General features: G+C 52.8%; 1 protein-coding gene across 3 annotated transcripts in view; it reads left to right on the top strand.

Annotated features, from left to right (window-relative positions):
* ATP2A2 (ATPase sarcoplasmic/endoplasmic reticulum Ca2+ transporting 2) overlaps window positions 1-24,703 on the top strand; it is a 554,378-nt gene that overhangs the window by 370,714 nt on the left and 158,961 nt on the right. For all 3 annotated transcript variants that reach the window (XM_069619558.1, XM_069619557.1, XM_069619556.1), the window contains exon 10: window positions 46-148. In XM_069619558.1, coding sequence (XP_069475659.1) covers window positions 46-148 — 103 coding nt within the window. The remainder of the gene's footprint in view (window positions 1-45; window positions 149-24,703) is intronic.

Here is a 24,703-nt window from a genome sequence, read left to right as displayed (position 1 = left end):
TAGGATGTGATCATGAAGTGACTAGTCTTCTCTTCATTTTGATAGGCACAAGGATGACAAGCTGGTTAAATGTCATCAATATGACGGGCTTGTGGAATTGGCTACTGTGTGTGCACTCTGCAATGACTCGTCTTTGGATTTCAATGAGGTAAGTTTTACTGCAACTTCCTTTCATTCCTGTGAATATGATTAATAATAAACCAGGGTCTCCCTTAATGTATGGAAATAATTTTGTTATGTTGGAAATTAGCAGACACCTTGCATCTAGTGCATTGTATACTTTAATTTTGATTTTAACCTTTTATTTCTGCCTGCCGGTCTCAAAAAGAAGTTTTATACCATATTTTCAGATTTTAATGAAGTTTCAAAAATCTCATTGTAGATTGACTCTTTTCCGTTACTGAAAAATCTGTATCAGCAACACTTTTTTTGCATACTTTTTCATAGTTCCATTCTCTTGAGCCTCCCTATTTATGGTTCTAAATTTAGAATTTGCTTTGTGGTTGGTGGCAAAGCTCCAAATAGGCCAGTTTTCCAGCTTGGCAATAAATCACAAAACACAATGCTTCCTCCAGTTATACAAATCCTACTAGCAACCATTCTAGTTCACACTGCTGGTTGGTGCGGGAAGCCGTGCACATAAAGGGGGTGCAGCTGGAGCGTGAGTTTATTTTGTGGTCTCTCTTCAGGAGTCACGTGAACCAGGTTTTTTGGGGGGGGGGGGGTCGATCATTAAGTACTTGGTGCATCTGCTGTATCAGCAGGATACGATTTTCAGCCTTTCAGCCGAAAGGTTTGGCTCAATTCAGTTCCCAAGACCTAAGATGGCTACTTATGCTTTTGCATTTCTGAAATCTGAGCATTTCCATGTAAAATATGCTCACCTGCTAGGTGAGGGCTGCCAATGGGTCACCCTCCACATGTTTTCCCCTACAACTCACAGCCAGTATCGTCTGTGACTCATCGATCTTGTAGGCCATCCCATCCGGAGGTTCGCAGATTAGCTACTCTTGTGCTACATGGGTCAGTCCACCCCTTTGCTGAACACCGTCTGCCAGGGCAGGTTCAATGAGCTACGCTTCCTAATAGGTTCAGTGTATTGGGGTTGTCTTAGATTTTCCATTTGTGTGGATGGACTTGCTATTTATCATATGTTGATATCCATTAAGTTCTACTACCAGGATTGAGGAGGAAATGTACTTTTAATTCCAGTTACGTAGCTTCATTAAATTCACAAACCACTCGTCTGGCTCCCATAAAATATGGAAAAGACAAACCTGTATTCCTACAATGTTATGGGCAAAATGAATTTAAGCTTTGCTTCCTAAAAAGGCTGGGTTTTAGTTTGGGGGTGTCGTGCCATGAAGGCTATATAAAGTTCAGCGTGCAAAGACTCTGCCCACAAATGGGCAACAAGGTTAAGTACACCAGACTCCTAGTTGTGAATATGGTAGAGTGGCCAAGGCAGCAGTTTCAGGATTTTAGTATGGTGGAAAAATGTGTAATAGTGTTACATTCAATAAGGGAATGTCCATACAGTCCTATAACTTGGAACCTCCTTAGGTGTGCAGGAAAAAAGGTGATGCAGAATGACATGCAATACCTTTCTGAAACTGTTCTAGCGAGGTCTAAAGTGACAAAGTAGGCGTGCCCCAAAAGCCCATGTTAGGCAAAAGTGATGTAGTAAAACTGTGTGATAATACACAACACTTGTCCACTTGGTATTAGGTAACCACCTTTTGGTATAGGGCTGTACTCTTGCGTCCTGTCCCCTTTCCTCTATGGGCATCCCTTCCAAGGGACAGGAGACAGAACCTTTTTCACCAGAAAAAAAGTGGGGGTGTGGCTCAGGGAGCATGCGCTGCCATGTCTCTGCCCTCTGGCGCCACACCTCAGTCCCCTTTTCCGCATCGACGGGAACAGGACAAATTCACCAGCGCTCCTGGGTTTGACTTCGGCCATGTAATTCCACGTGCGGATACTTTCTTTTTTTTTTCCTTTTATCATTCGGGTACTCTGTCCTCGGGCGTCACGCTCCTCCCCGGCACATGTCAACTTCCACAGGGTTCAGCAGGTGTCCATCCTGCAACGGGCTCTTCCCAACTTCAGACCCCCACGCCCTCTGCCTACATTGACTTGGCCCAGTCCATGGTTGGCAAGCTTGTACAGCCTGTGGCTCGCTGTCCTCGAAAGCACTAAAGTACAGACTAGCCAGGTGGAGGGAGCGCTTCCAGAAGTCACCTCCAGAGGGCCTTAAGAACTTTGTAACATCGAGCCAAGCCCAAGGTAGGGCCCATAGTCTCATCTCACCCTGCAAAGGAGACTCCTTCACAGGGACTCTCCCACGCGGGAGGGACCGGTCAGGTCCTTATCAGCACGTGCACTGAGGCTGCTGCAGCTACCGGCCTTCGGATCCTTGGATCCTCTTGGTGGTAGTGTTGAGGGCCGGAAGGTTCTTGTACCAGATTGTCATCCGAGGGGCTCCACCCTTGTACCGGCAATATGGCTGAGGGGCTACGCCCTAGTACTGGCAATACGTCCGAGGGGGCGCCTAAATGCAGCTCTAATGGCCCCGGGTCAGAGGAGTCTCACCTACCGGGGCTAGGCCTGAGGAGCAGGGTAGGCCTTGTGATCCACATGCAAAAGTCTTTGAGGAGGTCGGGCCTAGCTAGCCAAGCAACACGTCGCAGGAGGCTTGACAAGATGGCCACTGCGCCAGACGGAGGCACCCGTCCGATGCCATTCCAGGAATTCAGCAAAGAACGAGTGTCAAGGTGGGACTGGCCTCAACCAGGTACGTGGTCTACAGCCTAGCCCTCTTTTTTTTTTTTACACAGGGCAGCTTCCCACTGCGTCCATATGGGCAGGGTATAGTTCTCCAGCATGGGGTCTGGCATGGATTCACATGCTCATGAATATTCCCCGTCAGGCTGGGAATCCTCGGTAAAGAAAAAACCAGTATCAGTTTCGTTTCTGATCTGTCTTTCGTAGTAATAACCAATCACTGGTCTCTGCGTCATACTGACCACAGCCAATGACTGCCCTCTACCTAAGCACCGCCTCTGGCAGCCATCTTCAGATTTTTACCGCACGTTCATGTGTTGGGATCCTCGTGCTATTGCTCTCGAGCGTTAGTGCTATTTTTCGCGCTTTTTCACAAAAAACTTCGATTCTTTCGGTCAAAAGAGCCTCAAGCTCCACCGATCCTACATCCGATCAACGGGGACCCGTGTCGGATTCATCTGTGCCCCTCAAGGGTGAAGATTTCGTCGAGCTACGCTTCGGAGGACTCCAGAAGCTTCTCAGGCCCGGTCTCGGAGATGGCCCAGGAGAAGGGAAGCTCGACGCCCGGAAAGCTGTTCAGGGTCTGCCCTGGATGCCAGCTGCAGAACGTCTTCAAGGAGGACGAACACTCTTTCTGCCTTTACTGCCTTCATGAGGACAAGACTCACGTGGAGAAGGACTGTGCGTTTTGCGGCAACATGTCGGAACGGACCATGAAGGACCGCCATCAACGTCTCGCCAACTGGCTGGAGGGTAAGAGCCCGTCTGGCGAGAAGAAGAAGAAATCTGAGCGGTCTTCTAAGACCTTTGAGGGCGCCCCGGCGACGGGGGCCCAACATAAGGCCAAGCACCGCGAGTCCGCTGGCACCGGGAGCGCCGAACGGTCGGGCTCTACGGGCGCCAGGCAGGGCGCACCCTCCCCGGCACCATCAACCACGAGCCAACGCTCTGGGTCGGGTAAGAGGAAGGCCGAGCACCCGGCGAAGCTCCTGGAGAGGCCCCGGTCGAGCTCTAAGGCAGAGGAGGAGCGTGGCAGTGCCCCCTCCCTCAAGGATAAGGCGGTGAGCGCACCTAAGGTGGTGAAGGCCTTGATCCATCCGACCAAGCCCTCTATCGAAACGGTCGCGGCGGCCCTGGCTCAGCCTGTGGTGGCTACACCAGTGGTGGCGACCTCAGGGCCCAGAATCTCCCTGCCTCCGCGGAGGGAGTCTTCCTTTGTGCCCATCGATAGGACCCCCGTGAAACCCTCCGTGGGGAAGAAGGGGGGGCAGGGCGTCGTCGTAGATTCGGCCTCAACCTCAGAAGAGGAGCTGATCGAGGTCTTAAGCCACGGCCTAGGCGTGGAAGAAGGCCAGCCCGTCGGAATGGACCCCGACGCAGGTGACGACGACGACATCGTCGAGGATACCGACGGGGCCCCTGCTCGCCCGTCGGATTCCCCTCTGCCAGCGCCGCAAGACAACTCGGCGGCCATTTTGTTGGCCATACAGTCCTTATGCTCCGAGATAAGGACGAGGCTACCGTTACCGACGGAGGAACCTCTCCCGTCGGGGGATCCAGAACCGGGACCTTCTGGTGTTCCCCCTACCAAGAAAAGAAGGATCCATCCACCACCTCCTTTTCAACCGTCGCGCCCCGTCCAGCCCTCCTCCCCGTCCACCCGAGGGGATGATACGGGGACTGACACGGCAGCGACGGGTACGGACGACGAGGCATATGACGAGGATTTTCCGTCGTCGCCTCCCACCAGGGCTTCTCCGCCCGACGAGATCGGATCTTTCCACTCCATGATCTCCAGGGCTTCCGAGCTTTTCCAACTCTGCCCTGAGGAGAAGAAAAAGGAAGGCTTCCTTTATCAGCGGCGCGAGGCCAAGAGGAAGACGGTCCTCGCAGTGCCTCTGTTGGACGACATTTGGGATGAGGGCCTTTCCCTCCTCAAGAACCCTTCCACGACGCCAGCTAGAAGAGACCGGTACGAGAAAAAGTACCGGGTCCCGGACACGGCCCCCCTATGCCTCCGGGCGCAGCCTACCCCGGACTCCGTCGTCTCCGCGGCAGCCAGGAAGAAAGCGGGGGGGGGGTGCGGCCTCCACATCGACTTCCCCGCCGGACGGCGAGGGAAAGAAATTGGATGCTATGGGACGTAGAGTCATCTCGTCGGCAGCGACGACGATTAAAGCGGCCAACGCCTTGGCTATCGTGGCCCGCTACGACAGGGAGCTCTGGTACAAGATAGCTCCCCTGCTGGATTTTCTGCCGGACGACAAGAGGGCGGAGGCCCTGGAGATCCTGCAGGAAGGTGAGGTGGCCTCGGACCACGCCATCACCGTGGCGACGGACATCGCCGACGCTGGGTTCCGCCAGCTGGGCAACGGCGTTTGCCTTCGACGTCGTGGATGGCTCAAAGCTACGGACTTTCGGCAGGACGTCCAGACCAGAGTCCTGGACATGCCCTTCGACGGGAACAACCTGTTTGGGAAGACAGTGGACGATTCCCTTCAGGCCATCAAGGCGGATACTGAGACGGCCAGGGCCCTTGGAGTCCTGCAGCAACGACGAACGCCCTTTCGGAGCGGCGGAGGCAAGGGCGCCTTCCAAGGTTCCGGCGGCGGTTTCGCTTCCTACCGTCAAGCGGCCCGCTCGTCGTCGCAAGAGGCCTACAGAGGACGAGGCAAGTCTAGCGGACCCCGCCGTCGTCGCCAAGGAGGTCAAGGCGGCAAGGCCGCGTCCAAGCAGGATTGAACCGGCCGTGGGGTCGGGCCCCCACCGAAGCACCCCGGTGGGAGGCCGGCTGGCGGGCTTCGTCAGCGTGTGGGAGTCCATCTCCACTGACCGTTGGGTGCTGGATGCCCTGGCCCGGGGCCACGCGCTCGAGTTTCAAAGAAGGTGCCCGCGCTTCCCCCCCCGTGGCCAGGAAAGAACTTCACGTCCCTCAACTTCTCCTGGAGGTAAAGGCGATGCTCAGAAAGGGCGCCATCGAACTCGTCCCAAAGAGGCTTCGGGGCTCCGGAGTCTACTCGCGATACTTCCTCGTGAAGAAGACGGGAGGATGGCGCCCCATCCTAGACCTGCGACGTCTGAACAAGTTCATCAAGGCGCAGAAGTTCCGGATGGTCACCCTCCAGCACGTCCTGGGTCAGCTGGAGGAAGGAGACTTCCTATCGTCGTTGGATTTGGAGGATGCCTACTTCCACATTCCCATCCTAAAGGGGCACCGAAAATTCCTCAGATTCGTGGTCCAAGGGCGTCATTACCAGTTCAAAGCCCTTCCCTTCGGACTACGGTCGGCACCCAGGGTATTCACCAAGTGCCTCGCACCGGTGGCGGCGCAGCTGCGCCGCGAGGGGATTCACGTCTACCCCTACCTGGACGACTGGCTCATCCGCGCCAAGACGAGGGAGCTCGCCGTGGTCCACACGGCAAGGACCGTCCAACTCCTCACGGACCTGGGATTCTCCGTGAACTACGCCAAATCCCACCTGGTGCCCGCGCAAGTCGCACTGTTTCTGGGAGCGAGGCTCGACACAGTGTCCCTTCTGGCCTCCCCGTCGGAGGAGAGGACCAGGACCATCTTGGGCAAGGTGCAACGGATGTTGGTGGCCGACGCGGCCAAGGTGAGGTCCATCAAGTCCCTCCTCGGGATGATGTCTTCCTGCATCTACCTCATTCCCATGTGCAGGCTCCGGATGCGCCCGTTGCAAGAATTCCTGGATGCGCGCTGGATCCAGACGACGGGCAGCTTCGAGGAAAGGATCAAGCTCGACGAGAGTTTCCGACGAGCGATACGGTGGTGGGGCACCCGCGCGCATCTGACAGCGGGCATGGACTTCCAGACCCCAGCCCACCAGGAGACTGTGACCACGGATGCCTCCCTGGAAGGGTGGGGAGCGCACACCGAAAATCTGCACGCAAGAGGACTCTGGCTCCCGACGGAGAAGTCCCTGCATATCAACGTCCTGGAGCTCCGTGCAGTGTTTTGGGCCGTCAGGTCCTTCCTTCCGTCCCTCAAGGGCAAGGTGGTGAGGATCTTCACCGACAACACCACCACCATGTTTTACATCAGGAAACAGGGCGGAACCAGGTCCCCAGCGCTGTCCAAGGAGGCGCAGGACCTGTGGCATTGGGCCGTCGCCCAAGGGATTTTTATGGTGCCGTTTCATCTGGCAGGGATAAAAAACACCATCGCCGACTCACTCAGCAGGGAGCTGCGCTCGTGCCACGAGTGGGAACTACGGCAGGATCTGGTGGATCGCCTCTTCCGACGGTGGGGCACACCCCAGATCGACCTGTTCGCGACGGCGACGAACACCAAGTGCCGGAGGTTCGCCAGCAGGTTTCCCCAGACGAGGAGCATGGGCGATGCTTTCTCGTTCCCCTGGGAGGGCCTGTTCCTCTACGCGTTTTCTCCCTTGCCTCTGCTAATCCGGCTCGTCAACCAGCTCAAGAGGTCACGGTGCAGGATGATCCTCGTCGCACCTGCGTGGCCGAGGCAGATATGGTTCCCGGACCTTCTGGACTTGTCAGCGTCCCCGCCGATCAAGCTGCCGGCGGACGCGGATCTACTCTCCAGGGAAGGAGGCGCCATCCTCCACCACGACCCGAAGTCGCTGAACTTGCAGGCCTGGCTCCTGCAGCGCTAGAGTTTGGAGGATACGACATACCGGCCGATTGCAGAGAGGTTCTTGCAAAGGCCAGGGCGTCCTCGACTCTTAAATGCTACGGACACAAATGGAAGAGGTTCTCTGTCTGGTGCCACGCACAGAAGATTAACCCTCTACGGATTACGGCTCCCCAAGTACTGCCGTACCTGCTGACGCTGGCCAAAGCTGGTCTGGCACACGCGTCCATCAAGATTCATCTTGCTGCGATCTCCCGATACACCAGAACCACGGGGCGGACGTCCTTGTGGTCTCATCGTCTGGTGAAGGAGTTCATGAAGGGACTGTTCAGATCGTTCCCGCCGGTGAAGGCTCCGGCCCCGGCGTGGGAGCTCAACGTGGTGCTGACCAAGCTCATGGGACCTCCGTTCGAGCCTCTGCACTCGGCCCCGTTGAAGTTTCTATCGTGGAAAACAGCTTTTCTTGTGGCCATCACCTCCGCACGACGAGTGGGAGAGATCCAGGCCCTTTCCTGCAAGGCCCCGTACTTGACTTTCCACGACACGAGGGTAGTGCTCAGGACGCACCCCTCCTTCATGCCCAAGGTGCCGTCGGACTTCCATCTCAACGAACCCTTGGTGTTGCCTGTGTTCTTCCCGTCGCCTTCGTCGCCGGCTGAGAGGACTTTGCACTCGCTGGATGTGGCTAGAGCGCTGAAGTTCTACGTAGACCGCACAAAGTGTTTTCGGAAGACGTCACAACTCTTTGTGAACTTTGGACCTGTCAATCAGGGGAAGGCTCTCTCGAAGGCTTCCATTTCCAGATGGCTCTCCGGCTGTATCATGTACTGTCACCGGTTGGCAAACCGACCGCTGCCTGGCCATCCGAGAGCCCATTCCACCAGAGCGATCGCAGCTACCACGGCGTTCCTATCTGGTGTGCCCCTGCTGGACATATGCAGGGCTGCTACGTGGAGGTCGACGCACACCTTCACGAAATTCTACTGCGTCGACCGGGATTCCAGGGAGGAGTCCAGGGTCGGCCAAGCAGTGCTGCGCAACCTGTTCGCCTGAGGTGAGCCTGGTGAGGAGGTAAGATGCTTAATGTTGAGTTGATGTGATGCTTAATGTTGAGCCTTTGCCACCTCCCGTGGTTGTGCATGTGTGTACTGCTATGTATTCTTTATTCATGAGCATGTGAATCCATGCCAGACCCCATGCTGGAGAAGGAACAAGTTACTTACCTGTAACTGTTGTTCTCCAGCATGGGTCTGGCATGGATTCACATGCGAACCCTCCCGCCTACCCCTCTGCGGCTCTTCACTTGGTCATACTGCCACTTCACGTGCTTCCAAATCTGAAGATGGCTGCCAGAGGCGGTGCTTAGGTAGAGGGCAGTCATTGGCTGTGGTCAGTATGACGCAGAGACCAGTGATTGGTTATTACTACGAAAGACAGATCAGAAACGAAACTGATACTGGTTTTTTCTTTACCGAGGATTCCCAGCCTGACGACGGGGAATATTCATGAGCATGTGAATCCATGCCAGACCCATGCTGGAGAACAGTTACAGGTAAGTAACTTGTTCCCTACCCCGTCCGCACCCCCTGCCGCCTCTTCGGTCAGTGAGGGGTTCTTCGAGAGATTCCTCTGCCTCATTAAGTCACCTCGGATGGGGGTTATCCTCAAGGACACCATCAGGGAAGTCCTCCCCACAATACTAGCACCACCACAAGTGCCTCCGCGCTAGACCCTGGCGCAGACGTTGCCTCCGGCTCCCCAGCCGATGCCTCAGGCGGTTCCGTACCAGCCTCTGGCCGCGGTCCCTGTACCCCAGCCTCCAGCGCCTACTCCTCCACAGGATCCTCCTGATCCACAAGATACGGAGGAGGATCCGGATACGGAATCCTCGGCCAGGGCCTTCCACGAACGTCTTGCAGGGCTGGCAGAATATCTGGGCCTACCCCAACCTGAGGTCGAGCAGCCAGCAGAGGGGGTTCTGGCTGAAGTCCTCACGCAACGCCCTTCTGCCAAAACTCGGACTCTACTGCAAACCGATGTAGTCTCCCTGGCCAAGAAGGGTTGGCTCAAGCCCCACTCTGCCCAACCGGTCAATGCCAAGTACAGACACATGGAGGGTGGTACACTCTTGCTCCCGGCCCATCCTCAGCCACACTCCTCGGTGATCGCTGCAGCATCATTATACTCCAAGCCTCAGTCCTCAGCCGCCTCCTCTGCAGCGCTGCTAGGCAAGGAGAAGATCTTGGAGGCGTACGGGAAGCAGCTCTATTCCAACGCGTCCTTGCATCTTAGGTCAAAACTGATCCCATGCTGGCTGCCTCCAACCAAAGGTTATGGCAGGAAATTGCGGACTTCCTCCCGGGACTCCCTACTCGAGCCAATCGCGCTTTAAGGCGGGGCTGGCCGAGGCCAAGCTGGTGGCGCATGACCTCATGGAATCCACCATGGCCCATATTGACACCTCTGGCCGTGCCATCTGTATCGCCATGGACATGAGGACAGCCTGAATCCGGACAACAAAATTCAAACCGGATGTCCAGGAACGCATATTAGAACTACCGTTGAAGGGGGTGGGGGGGAACCGCTCCACTGAAAGGACGAATAGAGCTGGACACAAAAAAGCTCAAACAGCCAAGTCTTTATCCATCCTGACAAAGACCATGCCAAAATCGTACACCCAATCTCAGCAGCACTCCGACAGGGGTCGTACGTACAGAGGGTTTTGCGGCTTCCAGGAACAGAGATCCAGGAAGCCGGACTGCTCGTCTCAGAACCGGCACAAGCAACAAAAAGAGGGGGGGGTGAGTGGGAGATTGAGGTCTTTTTCTAGTCCCCCCTCCTCCGCAACAGCCTCTGAGGGAAAGCAGACACGACACGCCCCTTCGGGTCCACGTGTTGCCAGTGGGGGACAGGCTGGCTCTCCACTCACATTTCAGGCGCCAGAATTTCACGGACCCCTGGATCCTCTGTAGTATCCATGGGGTATTGCCTTCCCTCCACTCCCACAGGTTGGGACAGCAACTCTTTTGGCAGGGATCGGTCGCTCGTAGAGAGCCAGGCAGTGGCGGAAGTCCCAGTCTCCCAGCGAGGCTTGGGCTTTTACTCCAGTATTTTCGCCATTCAGAAGAACCAGGCGGGCCTGAGTTGTGATGGACCTATCCACCTCTCCTTAACGCTGCACAAAATTCAAGTTGGTTACGTCTGCTTTTATAGCAGAGAGATTGTGCAAGGGAGACTGGATGTGCTCCCTGGACCTGAAGGACGCTTACCTACACATCCCGATTTGGCAGCCCCATCATTCTTTCCTAAGGTTCAGGATCATGGGCTATTTTCAATACAAGGTCCTTCCTTTTTGGCCTCAACTCAGCCCCCAGGGCCTTTACCATGCTCATGAATACGGTGGCGGCCCTACTCTGAGCGCAGGGCCTCCACATCTACCCATACCTCGACTGGCTTTTCAGGACTAAATCTCCAGAAGCGGTTCACCACTCTGCCCCTGCCCTTATGAACACACTGCACGATCTGGGCTTCTCGCTCAATCTCTAAGTCACAGCTGCAGCCCACCAGACTGACATTCTTGGGCCTCATCTGGGTCACGTGCTCTCAGAAGCTATTTCCGTCAGAGGATAAGATCTCGGCCATCAAGGGGGCCACCACCCACTTCCTCAGCAGAGTGGTGACCTCGGTATGGTGGTACCAACATTTCGTGAGTATTGACAGCAGTCCTATTAGCCGTCCTGCACACTAGCTTGAGGATGATTCAGCTGCACTTCGCAGCCTCATGGAACCAAGAGCGGGGCTCTCAATCCGAGATGATCCATCTCTCCACCTGGACCTAACGTGGTCCAGGGACTGCAACCTATGGACGAGCAAGCCCTTCCAGCCGCCCACCCCGCAGGCCACCTTCACCACGGATTCCGCTCTAGAGGGCTGGGGAGCCACCTTGGACGATCTCTCGGTCCACGGCACCTGGACTCGACAGGAATACCACATCAATTGGCTAGAGCTGAAAGCCATCTGGCTAGTGCTCAGGGCATTCCTACAACTTCTCATGGGCAAGGTTGTCCTCATCCAGACAGACAACTCGACCAGCATGTACTATGGCAACAAGCAGGGAGGCACCAGATCCCCTCCTCTGTGCATACTGACAATCTGCATGTGGGAGTGAGCCCTGGAAAACATCTACCTCACGGCAGTCCACCTCTGGGGGAATCCAACCTGGAGGCGGACAGGCTCAGCCTGCTGGGAGCGGACAATTACAAGTGGCAGCTAAACAATCTTGTTGTTCAGAATCTTCAAGTGGGCATCATCCCCAGGTGGATCTCTTTGCCACCTGGCACGACAAGAAGTGCCCTCAGTTCACCTCCTGCCAGGGGCAGGGCCCCGGGTCCCTGGGTGAGGCATTCCGGCTTCAGTGGAACAGCATAAGGTCTTCCGCCTTCCTGCCCACGCTGCTGATTCAGAGTAATTTGCAAGATCAAGGAGTCTCGCCAACGCGACATCATTCTAATAGCTCCATGGTGGCCAGCCAGGCCATGGTTTTCGTAGCTGCTTAGCCTCTTGGAGATGCCTCAGATTCACCTCCCAACGGGCCCAGCACATCTTCCCTTGCAGCAGGGGGCAAGGTCATCCACCCCGCGCCACAGAAACTAGCCCTCACAGCGTGGTTCCTGAGCAGCTAACGCTGCGGCACCACAGCCTCTCACAGGCTAATCTGGAAATCCTACAGGGCGCAAGGAGCAAGGCTACCCGGACCCAGTATAAAAGCAAATGGACTAGATTCTGCCACTGGGCAGACACCAAAGAAATCTATCCCCTGGCATGTACTTTGAATGATGCTTTCCTTCTAAGCGCACCTCGCCTACTCTGGCATGCACGTTGACACTTGCTGTACATACCTCGCAGCCATCCGAGCTTACAGGCAAGTAACTTATTCGGGGGGGTTGGGGTCCTCTGACGTATTCCATATCTGATAGTAATCACCACAGTTGTGCTGCTTCGGAAAATCTTCGGCGTCTGCATCCTGCGTCGATGCCGTTGATGCGCCGTCCCCGAGGACGACCTCTGACGGCCGACGTCACCCGATGTGATAAGTAGGACGCACGGCGCCCGTAGCCTCAGTTTCCTTTATTTTCCGCGACCGTGTTCGCTTCGTGAATCTCGGTACGCCGCGGCTCTTTGGAGTTTGTTGTATTCTTCTCGGTTCTTTGAACGTGTTCGTTTTTTGTGAAAACCTGTTTGTGATGGTCTACCTCGTCTTCAACCCCGCGTCCGGACTTCAAGAAATGCAGGGACTGTGGGTCCAAGATGTCGGTAACGGACTCGCACGACGCCTGCCTCTGGTTCCTCGGGAAGGCCCACGACACGGACGACTGTCGACTGCCAGTCGCTCACGGCCAAGGCCTTGCGGGAGCGCAAGAAGTTGTCAGTAGGTAGGGTGTCTAAGCCCAGGAAGTCGAGGTCTGCGGGGCTTTTGACGGATGATTCGAGAGGCGACTCTCCGTCATCGTCGAGGTCCGGTGGGTCTCCTTCCAGGAGTCGGTCTCGCCACTCCTCTGCATCTTTGAGGCATTCCCGGAAGCGCCGGCATAGGTCGCCTTCCCCATCCTCTTCCGAGGACTCCGCCTGTCGGCGGGTCGCTTATCCCACCACGCAAGCGACACCGGAGGAATGGGCTTCCTTCGGGAAGAAGATGTTGGTGATTGGGCACAGCTCCGTCCGCGCCTCCGAGTGGGGTCGGTCGAGAGACGCCGCTCGCACGCCTTTGGGCGCGAGTGGTCGGCACGGATCGCGGGAGAGGTCCCGCTCGGACAAGGGTAACGGTTCTCGCCATGCCTGTTCCAGGTCCCGGTCCTCGAGACTGCGTGACCCTGTGTAGTCTTCGAGGAAGACATTGACGCCTCCGAGGGGGTCGTTGACACTGTCGTCGAAGGACACGCTCGACGCTCTGGCTTCGAGGCCTGTGTCGACGCTGCAGCTGACATCGACGCCGATTTGCTCGACGTCGGTTCTCTGCGCCGACTCGTTCGGCGCCCCCGACGCCTTTCGAGGTGGTGGTGTCGCAGGGGGCCCTGTGGCACGGGGGTAGCCCCTAGAAAGGCTCTGGCTAACGTCGGGCATAGCTTTGGTCCCCAGGTGTCTTCCTCTCACCGCCTGGAGTACATTTCAGAGGGTGATGCGGGCTCTGATGACGGCTTGGTTCTGGTTACGGTGCCTGATGAGCTTCTCTCGGGCCATAGCCAATTGGATGACTTGAGGCAGTCACTGCATGATGCCAGTGGACTGGACACCTCTCCGGAGGTGGAGTTTTGTAGGCCGGAGCCTGGCACTCATGCCGATTCTTCGTACCAGCGCCTTATGTCTCGGGTCACCGAGTACTTGGGATGGTCGGCTCCCCCAGGAGAGTTTGTTCAGGATGATCTCACGGACATCCTTGATCTTGGTCCCCCCCACTGACCCGGTACTGCCGTTTCATATGGCTCTGCAGAGAAGGGTGGCAGCGGCTTGGACTGCTCCGGAGAGTCTCCCGGCAGTGGGCAAGTCTTTGTCGCGAAAATATCGTCCAGCCAGTAGCGACCCCTACTTGTCCAGGCACCCCTCTCCGGAGAGTTTGGTGGTGCAGGCGGCTACGGCCCCAGCAAAGCAGGCGTTGTATCCTACCATCCCTCCGGATAGGGACGACAAATGTTTTGATGGCTGGGCGAAGAAAGTGTTTTCTTCAGGGGGTATGGCGTTTCAGGCAGCCAACTCCGTATGTGCCTTGTCTGGTTTCTCACACACTCTGTGGAACTGTTGCATTAGCGGCTGAACGTATTCCCGAAGGGGACGAACGGGATGGTTTCCTTGCTATGGTGCAGGATGGCAAGGATGCCATGTGTGATGCCGTTCAGTTGGGTTTGGACATGGCAGATTGTGTCAGCCGGTCCATGGCGGCGAGCACTGTAATACGCAGGTTTGCGTGGTTGCGGAAGTCGGGGTTCGCTCCTGATGTGCAATCCAGGCTCCTCAACATGCCCTTTGACGGTGAACATCTTTTTAGCAGCAAGGCTGACGAGACCCTTGAGAGGTTGCAGACCTCCAACGCTGCAGCGAAGTCGTTGGGCGCTGCAGTTCGACAACCTACTCCTTTTCGTCCTAGGGGACAGCAATGGAGGGGAGGTTCCTTTCGCTATTACTTGTCCTTCAGTAAAGCGAGAGGAGCTGTCAAAGAGGCCACCGTAAGAGTGCCAGAGGTGGAAAACGGGGTACTCGAGGTGCCAAGGCCGCTCGGGCAGTTGCCTCTTTGCCCTCAACGCCGCAGCCGCTACCACTGTCATGAGTGAGGCCAGGTCCCATGGTTCACCAGTTGGGGGAAGGCTGGCGCAGCATCTGGTAGTGGCATGCCATTACTTCAGATGTGTGGGTTCTGGAGATCATAACCCACAGCTACTGTCTTCCCTTTCGGCAGAGGCCTCACGACAATCCACCTGGGAACCACTTTTGCAGAGTCCGGATCCGCTCCTTGCACAGGAAATTTAAGCCCTGCTGGAGAAAGGCGCCATAGAACTGGTGCCTGTAGCGGAGAGAAACAAGGGATGGTATTCCCCTTATTTTTTGATTTCGAAGAAAGACTGGGGGGATCGAGACCCATCATGGACTTGCGTGGCTTGAACAAACTCCTCGTAAAGGACAAGTTCAAGATGGTTACTCCCTCTCGTCCTCCAGGCCCTTCAACTTCAGGACTGGTTGGTGTCTCTCGACCTCAAGGACGCTTACTTCCATGTGCCAATCCATCCCAAGCACAAGAAGTACCTGAGGTTCGCGGTTGGCGACTGGCACTTCCAGTTTTCACCAAGCTCATGGTGGTGGTGGCAGCGCATCTCAGGAAAGGGGATTCGCGTATATACCCCTACGTGGACGATTGGTTGATCAGGGGGAGCTCTGCCGAGCAAGTCCTGGATCATCTGTCCGTCACCTGCCACTCCCTTCACAAGCTGGGCTTCTCCCTCCAATTTAAAGAAGTCCCATTTGACGCCAACACAGCGGCTCAGTACATCGGAGCAGTGCTCGACACATCCCTGGGGCTGTTTTCCTCCCCAGGTGAGGGCTCTTCACATTCAGCAGATGGTGCACAAGTTTCAACTTGCCCAGACTCTCCCAGCGTCCGAGTTCTTGAGACTGCTCTGCCTCATGGCATCCTGCATTCTTCTGGTGCCAGAGGCCAGGTTGCGGATGAAATCTTTGCAATGGGCACTCAAGCTCCAGTAGTCTCAGTCCTCCGGCAGGATGTCGGACCCTGTTCAGGTGCTGCCCTCAGTCGCCCAGGACCTTCTGTGGTGGGCAGTCAGATGCAATCTGATGGAGGGGGAGGGGGCCATTTTGGCTGCCCTGGCCGGAGGTGACTATCATGACGGATGCATCCCTCACGGGATGGGGAGCTCATGCCAACGAGATGAACGTCAGCGGTCGGTCTCCGTCAGATTCCAGACTCCATATCAATCTGTTGGAGCTGAGGGCCGCCAGGCTAGCCCTGAAGGCTTTTCTGCCGACTGTGCGAGGAAAGAGTGTCCTGATTCTAACGGACAACACAGTGGCCATGCACTACCTCCACAAAAAGGGGGGAGGGCAGGGTCACTTCCTCTTTGCAAGGAGGCGATGCAGCTCGAGTTCTGGGCCATTCAGCAGGAAGTTTCGATCTTGGCTGTTCATCTGGCCGGAGACTACAACGAGACGGCGGACGCTCTGAGCAGGCGGAGCACGATCTCTCACGAGTGGGAGCTGGCTCAGGTGAATCTCCTGGAGATCTTCACCCTTTGGGGGACCCCTCAAGTGGATGTCTTCACCTCCAGTGTCAACCGGAAGTGCGAAAGGTTCTGCTCGCGGGAATTTCCTCCAAAAGGAGCCTTAGGAGAAACGTTTGTGGTGGAGTGGTCCCTCCCACTGCTGTACGCGTTTCCTCCAGTCCCCATCATCCCGCAAGTAATGCAGAGGTTTGGTTCCCGGATGATCCTCATTGCTCCGGCGTGGGCCCGGAGGATGTGGTACCCGGACCTTCTCGACTTGTCCATCTGCCCTCCACGTCGTCTTCCCTACCGAGACGATCTGCTCTCACGGGAGGGGGGGGGTCAGGTTCTCCATCCAGAGGTCAGATCCCTCAACCTTCATGCTTGACTTCTGAAAGGTTGCGATATAAGGATTGGGACCTCCCTGAAGACGTGTTGGAGATGTTGCTCCCGGCCAGACGGCCGGCAACAAAGTCTCTACCGTTGCCATTGGCGTAAATTCTGCGACTGGTGCAGAGTTAAGAATGTGGATCCTTTTTGAATGTGACATTCCCATGGTTCTGTCTTTTTTGCTTTCTTTGGCCCACAGGGGCTTGCAAGTGGGGACCATTAAAGGTTATCTGGCGGCGCTGTCCATATTTAAGCGCTCGTCCGAAGAATGTTCCTATTTTAAGATTCCTTTAATTTCTCAGTTTTTGAAAGGGCTCACTAGTGTTTCCTCAGTCACCTTTTCTGGTGCCAGATTGGGATTTGAATCTTAAGTTTCTTATGGGTGCTCCATTTGAGCCTTTGCATTCTTGCCCTTTGAGACTGTTAACTCTGAAAACTGTTTTTGCTTGCGGTTACTTCCGCTCGCAGAGTGAGTTACAGGCACTTTCAGTTAAGCCACCCTGCACTGTTTCTCACAAGGACAGGGTTGTCCTTTGAATTCATCCTTCCTTTCTTCCGAAGGTGGTTTCGGAATTTCATTTGAGCCAGAAGGTGGTTCTTCCGGCGTTCTATCCTCCTCCACATCCTGGTAAGGAAGAGGAGATGCTCCATAGGTTTGATCCTAGGAGAGCGTGGAGCTTTTATATTTTGCGCATGTCCCTAGTCAGAGTGGAAGATCAACTTTTCATTGGTTACGCTGGAAAGCGTTTGGGACAAGCTGTGACGAAACACTGTCTCGTTGGATTATTTTAGCTATCTCCGAGTGTTACTGCTTGGTGGGTAAGGACCCTCCGGCTGGCTTGCAGGCCCATTCTACCAGGGGAGTGCCTGCGTCTACTGCCCTGCAGAGAGGTGTTCCTATTCGTCACATCTGTGATGCAGCCACCTGGGCTTCGGTACATACTTTAGTACGTCACTACTCCCTTGATTCCATCCGAGGGCAGGATCTGGCCTTTGGCAAGACAGTCCTTTATTCCGCAATTTGATTGGGCATGCTAAATTTGTGTTCTAAATTCTTTTCCCACCTCCTTGCTTGGTACTGCTTTGGGAGTCTGTCATAGATATAGAATACATCGGAGGACCCAATCCCCTCGAAGAACAAGTTACTCTTACCTGGTAACGTTCTTTCGATGGGATGGTCCGACGTATTCCATATCGCTCCCTCCCTACCCGCCCCGCTGCAGAATTTCTTATGGGATTGCAGCTTGCGTTCCGCAAGGCCTTGTGTCTGACTGGCAGAAAACTGGTCACACGTTCTGGGGGGGAAAAACTACAACTGAAGCTACAGGCATTGTCAGCCTTACTTATCACATCGGGTGATGTCAGCCGTCGGAGGAGGTCCTCGGGGACGGCGCATCGACACAGGACGCAGACGCCGAAAATTTTCCAAAGCAGCACAGCTGTGGTGATTACGGTCATAGATATGGAATATGTCGTCGGACCATCCCATCGAAAGAACGTTACCAGGCAAGAGTAACTTGTTCTACTTAAGGTTTCAGTTATCAATTTTTTAAAAAGCGTTCTTTACAAAGGGCAAGATATGTAACAATTATACTATTCCAGAATCAGCATAAGCTTAGTACATGATCTTTAGAGATGCTTTTTACACACTTCCTAAGCCCGGAGGTGATTTCATTCACAAGGACAGTAATGGCATTTATATATTGTATTTGGTTATTTCTATCGCCATCGCCGATCTTAAGTCTCAAGAGCTTGACTTCATGGCAATATCTGAGACCTGGTTACATGCAGCCTCTGGACCTGCCCTCTCCCTGGCGATACCACCCGATTACTCCATCACTAGATGTGACCTTAACACCTCACAATCTAGAGGGGGTGGAGTTGCTTAAATACACAAATTCTCTTGGTTTGAGAACTATACCCAATGTAAATATTGACTCTGCTGAGTTACTCTGGCAAACTACCACTCTCTCCCAACCAAACGGCCACCTTACACCTTATCTACATACCCCTAGGCCCTGCAACATACTTTGTGGTTGAGATTACAATGTTATTACTGGACAAATCTAAAACTAAATCGCAAATCATTCTCTTGGGGGGATCTCAATTTGGGCCTCCCCGCATTAGACATCTCTGATACCCTTACTGAACCTACCCACATCAAAGGGAGGACTCTTGACTTGTTAGCTGACGCTAACTGTAATATTTGTCTTCAATCTAACTCTTGGTCGGATCACCATATTACTTTCTACATTGATGCTGCCCTCCGGCCACCACCTACAATTGCGCCTGCCCTCCCCACCAGAAACAAGAGGGACATAACCGATAAATTACTCCCTCTTATCCTTCCTACTCGAGTCACTGATTCTTGCTCTGATCCATTGATCTTAGTGGATACTTGCAATCACGCCATGCTAACAGCCTTCAATTCTATCGCCCCCTTTAACTTAGGAAACCAAAACCGCACGTGCACCTGAACTTGTGGTTTACACTTCCGTTAAGAGTGCTCCGCAAAGCTAAACGTAGCGCTGAATCCCGGTGAAAAAGCCATCCTTCTGATGCCCACAAGGGCAGTCTCATCCTAGCCTCCCTCAATTATAAAGAAGCTATCTTCCAGGCTAAAAAAGAGACTTATAATAATCTCATTACGCAAGCAGACTCCAATACTAAAGAACTATTTAAGATTCTAAAGGAACTCCAATCACCTGCTACGCCCCCTGATTCTTGTACCAAAGATGGCAAATGGTGTGCAAACATACAGTCGGCACTACTGGATAAAATTGCATCTCTCCAATCCAAAATTAAAGTCGAACAAAATTGTCTACAGAAGGATAAACCCCAGACCACCTCCCCTAGTGACATCACCCATTCCACCCCTAACATCAAACCTTTTTCCTTCTTGCCACTCACTATAGCAGAAGTGGAAGGTATCAACAGAATTAAACCATCAAACTGCCAAGAGGATTCATGCCCTGCTCCTATCATCAAGGAAGCTTCCCATGATCTAGCCCCTTTTATCACAGCCTTTATAAATTCATCCTTCAAAACAGGTGTTCCAGACAATCTCAAGACGCCTGGGTCATCCCTCTGCTAAAAAAACCATCACTTCACCCCAGCATCCCAACAAACTACAGATCTATCGCTACTGTCCCTTTTATGCTCAAAATATTCGATCGTGCATCCTACCTCCAGATCCAGGCCTATCTCAACAATCTACTAGGGCTGAGACAATCTGGCTTCCACGTTAGGCACAGCACTGAAACGGCTGATTGATCTTAAAACACAAATCGAGGTCTTGAAAGATAATGGGAAACTTGCCTTGTTACTATTAGATCTCTCTGCGGCTTTCGATTTGGTCAATCACCAAATCTTGTGCCAGCACCTTTGATCTGCCGCCCACTTCTCTGACTCGGCCACTGCCTGGATCAGTTCCTTTCTAAGCAATAGATCTATGCAGGTCTTTTCCCCTTCAGCCTCCGCTGACCCTGCTCCTATTCATTGCAGGGTCGCTCAAGGTTAATGTCTCCTAATCTTTCCAATGTGTTTACTTAACCACTTTTTGTTGTTCTTCACTATCTAACTATGCTGATGACACCCAGATACTCATCCCCATCACAGGAGACCACACAGCTGATACGAAATCTCTGAATGACATACCTGGTCATTCAGGCTTGGATGGCCCAACATGAGCTTTGCCTCAACAATGACAAGACGGAGCTCCTCATATTAGGTACCACTCAACCCCTTAATAAACTAGACCACTCTAAGTCTTTCGTCATTGACGGCAACGTAATAAAGGTCTCCAAGGACACAAACATTAGGTATCTTGATTTCACTTTATCCCTGACTAGACAAACCAATGCAGTAAGGTCAGCCTCGTCTTACACTTGTAAACTTCTCTGCTTGTAGACCTTTCCTGACCACTCTCAACCGTATCACTTTGGCTAGAACTTTCATCATGTCCAAGACGGATTATTGCAGCTGCCTCTATCTTGGCACTAGTCAGTCCAACATCAACAAATCACACAAAATAATGCCATTGGAGCCGCTCTAAATAGTCCTAGTAACCAACATATAACCGACTGCAGAGCCAATTTACATTGGCTTCCAGTCAAATACAGAATGTCACTGAAGTCTCTTGCCCTGGCACACAGGTGCTTGACCAATAAGGCCCCTTTGTACTTATCCAACCGCCTTACACTCCACACCTCCGCCCGCCCCCTGAGAGCGGCCCAAGTACACCGCCTATCCCTACCTAGATTTAAACGACAAAAAGCTGGGGGTGTTTCCCTGTCCAGTCCACTAAGCTTTGGAACTCTCTCCTGAATGCCATTAGAACTGAGCCTTCCTTCCAATCTTTCAAGAATATAACCAAATCATGGCTCTTCGCTCAAAACATCTGATTTTGCCTGCATGACTAGGCCAGTTATCCCTAACTCTGAGTTGGAGATATTATTGCATTGTCTTTGTATATACACTGCCTTGTATTTAACTTAAGCTGTCGTATTGTCAACTTGGTTCATATCTATATGCCTATGTAATAGTTCTATCGTTATTGTATGTAATTGTATCTTTGCTCTAGAAGATTATGCGCCCTGATGCCTTTGGGCCTGTCGTGCTTTATAAATCGAATACAGATATAGTACTCTTTCCCCATTTGTATGGCCTCAATGTGCTTTGTGGTTGGATCGTCCTCAGTGACCGTAAATGTGCTGGAGGTTCTATGTTTTAGATTCGGAGATGCACGAGTGCATTTTCACCAGTCTAGTACTTAAATGACTGACAAGGCTCAACTAAGCAGCACAAAAAAAGTCAGGCACGTGGGTGGGCGCTGTTGGTGGTTTGCGATGGAGTGCTATTGTTGCAAGAGTCGATGTGTGGCCAGCTATACCGAATTTCATTTTGTTGGTAGTTGCTGTATGCTAATGGCAGAGGTGTTGAGGTACGTCTGGTGTTTCAGTGTGGACGGCTGTGTGCTGTTAGACTTGATGCGTACAGCCATAGCTGCATTCTATGCTGCATGGATTTTTGGCCGTGCCTGCGGCCTGTGTCCACAGACGTGGTGTAAGGTCTATGTGCCAAAGACTTCGATGTTAGGCTGCAGCATTCTTTGTCCAGTGCATACGGCAGGGTCTCATTATTAGAATGGCAGATACAAGCTCAATCACATTTGAGTCCTAAATAATATTGGACTACAGATTCCTAGACAGTGGGAGAGGCCTTTGTTTCAGAAACTGGCTGATACGAACACCCCAGCACCTGAGACTCATAGACGGCAGGAGAGAGGCCCATGTTTAACAAAGTGGCAGGTCTAATAGGCAGTTATGTGGGGGACACACCTAGATTTGAGCGTCCTGTATAGTGGGAGAGGGGTCTAGGATTCGCAATAAAACTTGGATTCGGGGAAACACCTAGATTTGGGAGTCCTATATATTGGGAGAGGCCTAGGTTTCACAGTACCGTAGATTTCACAATGCAATTTGGGTACGGGAGAAATGCACCTAGATTTGAGTCCTGTATAGTGGGAGAGAGGCCTTGATGGTATGATGGGTTTTTAAAACATTGTGTTGGCGATGGGTTTCCTAGTGAGTGTGTACTAGTAATTTGTAGATTGAGGTTGCAGAAAAGGAAAGGTTAAAGGAAGGAAACTGATGAAACTGTTTCTCAGGACAAGTGCGTATATTTGTATTTTATTTATAAAGCGCCGAACATAGATTTAAGTATACTTAAATCTTCCAATGAAGTCTAGATAAAACCTTTCTCATTAATGTCTATACACAAGTTATCACCTATGAGGGACAGAAAATATCAGTGAATGGACTAGAAGAGTCTGTAGGGAGCCAGGACAGCCAAAGTCAATTGTAGCTGAGTCAATGGAGCTAAGGCACTTTGTTAATAAGTCTTGCACAAAGTTAAATCGGTTTGTAGAAAATCACTTTGGGATCACAAGCTGTTACTCGTGGAGAGCTGAAATCAACTCACAAGTAGCCACTGCAAGTCTCATCTGAGAAGAGCAAAGCTAAAGATACTGAGTTAAGTACCTCAAGTCAGAACAGTACCTGTGGTTTGAAGAGCGGTCCATCTGGATTCTGTCCTGTTGCAGCAATGCAGTTCCTGGGTTCCTGAGCCTCTGTCGTGGGCATAAGAGGGAGGACGTCTGGAGGACTCCTGTGGCAGCAATTTGGAGGTAGTCTATGTCTATGTCTGTAACGCGCCGACAGCCCGCGGGCATCAGGGCGCGGAGAACATCTGAGAGAAGAGTCTTGTAGATCGCCATAAGAAAAAACAGTTCGGGGAAAGACCAGGTGATCGTCTAGATACTAGTGGGAGGTCCTGACATATCTGGAGGTTATTGGAATAGGTATGTTTTCAGAAGTTTCCTGAAGTTACCATAATTACCTTCTAATCTAAGAATCCCTGGGAGGTTGTTCCAAAATTTGGCTGCTATGAATGGGAGGGCTCGGCCCCCCCCTGCTGCTCTAGGCATCTGTGCACGATCGTCATGGCCTTAAAAATGGACTCTTTCTTCGATTCTGAGCCAGTGAAGATCTTTCCTTGCAGCCGATATGTGGTTTCCAAATTTAATTTCCTTAACAATACGGACTGCCTCATTTTGCATGACCTGGCAGCGATGCAGCTCTTTCTTGGTGGCCCCCACCAATAGTGCATTGCCATAATCGAGACGGGATAGTATGATCGCTCTTGCAATGTTAGCCGCGTTTGCTTCACTTATGTAGGGTCTTATGGCTCTCAGCAAGCGCAAGTAATAAGTGTTGTTTCTGTGTAAATGGTTTACTTGTGCTTCGGCCCCTACTGAGGCTTCTACCAACATCCCAAGTGTTTTAACTTGGGGTAGGACTGAAATTTTGGCATCTTTTATACTGAAAACCTTGTATTGATCGCCTAGTTTGGTTCTGGCATGCTGAGCTCCAAAGATCTCAGTCTTGCTATTGTTGAGGCACATCCAATGATTCTGCATCCAGATATCGATGGTTTTATATACCTCTTCTACAGTCTGCAGCTACGGGCTCTTTTCGGATCAGCAGCACCTCACGGTTATAGCGTGTGGTAAACGCCACCAACTATCTGGTACCGGTTGGGCGTCCTGCACTCTGGTGAGGACTCGAGCTCTGGTCGTCCTGCTTCTGGAGGGTCGTTGGACTCCTGGAGCTTCAGGCCGGATGGCCGATGTTGCACTCTGTTCCTGCAGAAGCAAAGTAGTACAGCCAGTCGGGGAAGATGGTCCATTGGAGTTAGTCTCTGGGTTAGTTGGTCCCACTAACCCAAGAGAAGAAGTCGTCCCTTCCGGAGCTTCTCTTGTCGATAAGAAAAAGGAATTTCAGCACAGTAGCAGGGCTGCACCGGGCAATTCAAAGGTCCAGGAAGGATGCAGCAAGCTTTGGTCATGGTTTCGTCATTGAGTGTTCTTCCCAGTGGTCAACTAAGCCTCACATCCCAAACCCCTTGTTTTTTAGGCAGGTGTCTCCCATTCATGCACTATCAATCACACAGCAGGGTGGCTGTCCTGAAAGGACATCCAGCCAATCGGGACTGGTTGCATTCAAGCATTCCTAGAGACAAAGGACAGGGAGTTACAGGAACCTCCCTCACTTCCTGCCCGTCCAAACACACTGGAGCCAGAGGCGGGTTTCAGGACTGAAGCCAGCCAAAACAAAAACTAACAAAAGGGCTCAAACCTGGCTTGGCGCGGAGAGTAAAACCCAAGAAAGACCTCACAAACAGAAAATGGCAAAAAGAAGACTGGTGCCATTTTGACAAAATGGTCTCCCCTGGGTGCTATACTACTGCTAAGAATTCAGCCTGCGGTAAAGCACAGTGGTAGGAAAATTAAACCACTGCCACCAGCCACTTAAAGTAGTGGGGGTAACATTGAAAATGTTACATGAGTGGGTAGGATAAGGTGCTACTAAGTAAACCACCCCCCCCCCCCCCAAATGGGATGTCGACATTGGCGCGTGACTAACACTATCCCTACGTGAACTGTAGTGTACCCAAAATCCCTCACACGGCGATGGCCCTCAGATTGGTTTTTTCCACCCAGCATACTGGTCGCCTTATGCGGAGCTCATACAGAGACATTGCTATTGTTATCCTTTCGACCCTTGGTCTTATATTATAAACTTATTGA

This window comes from Ambystoma mexicanum, chromosome 10, assembly GCF_040938575.1.
Source record: "Ambystoma mexicanum isolate Mex_15411 chromosome 10, UKY_AmexF1_1, whole genome shotgun sequence".
NCBI lineage: Eukaryota > Metazoa > Chordata > Amphibia > Caudata > Ambystomatidae > Ambystoma > Ambystoma mexicanum.
The sequence above is the reverse complement of the archived record's forward strand: the minus strand, read 5'-3'. Positions and strand labels throughout refer to the sequence as shown.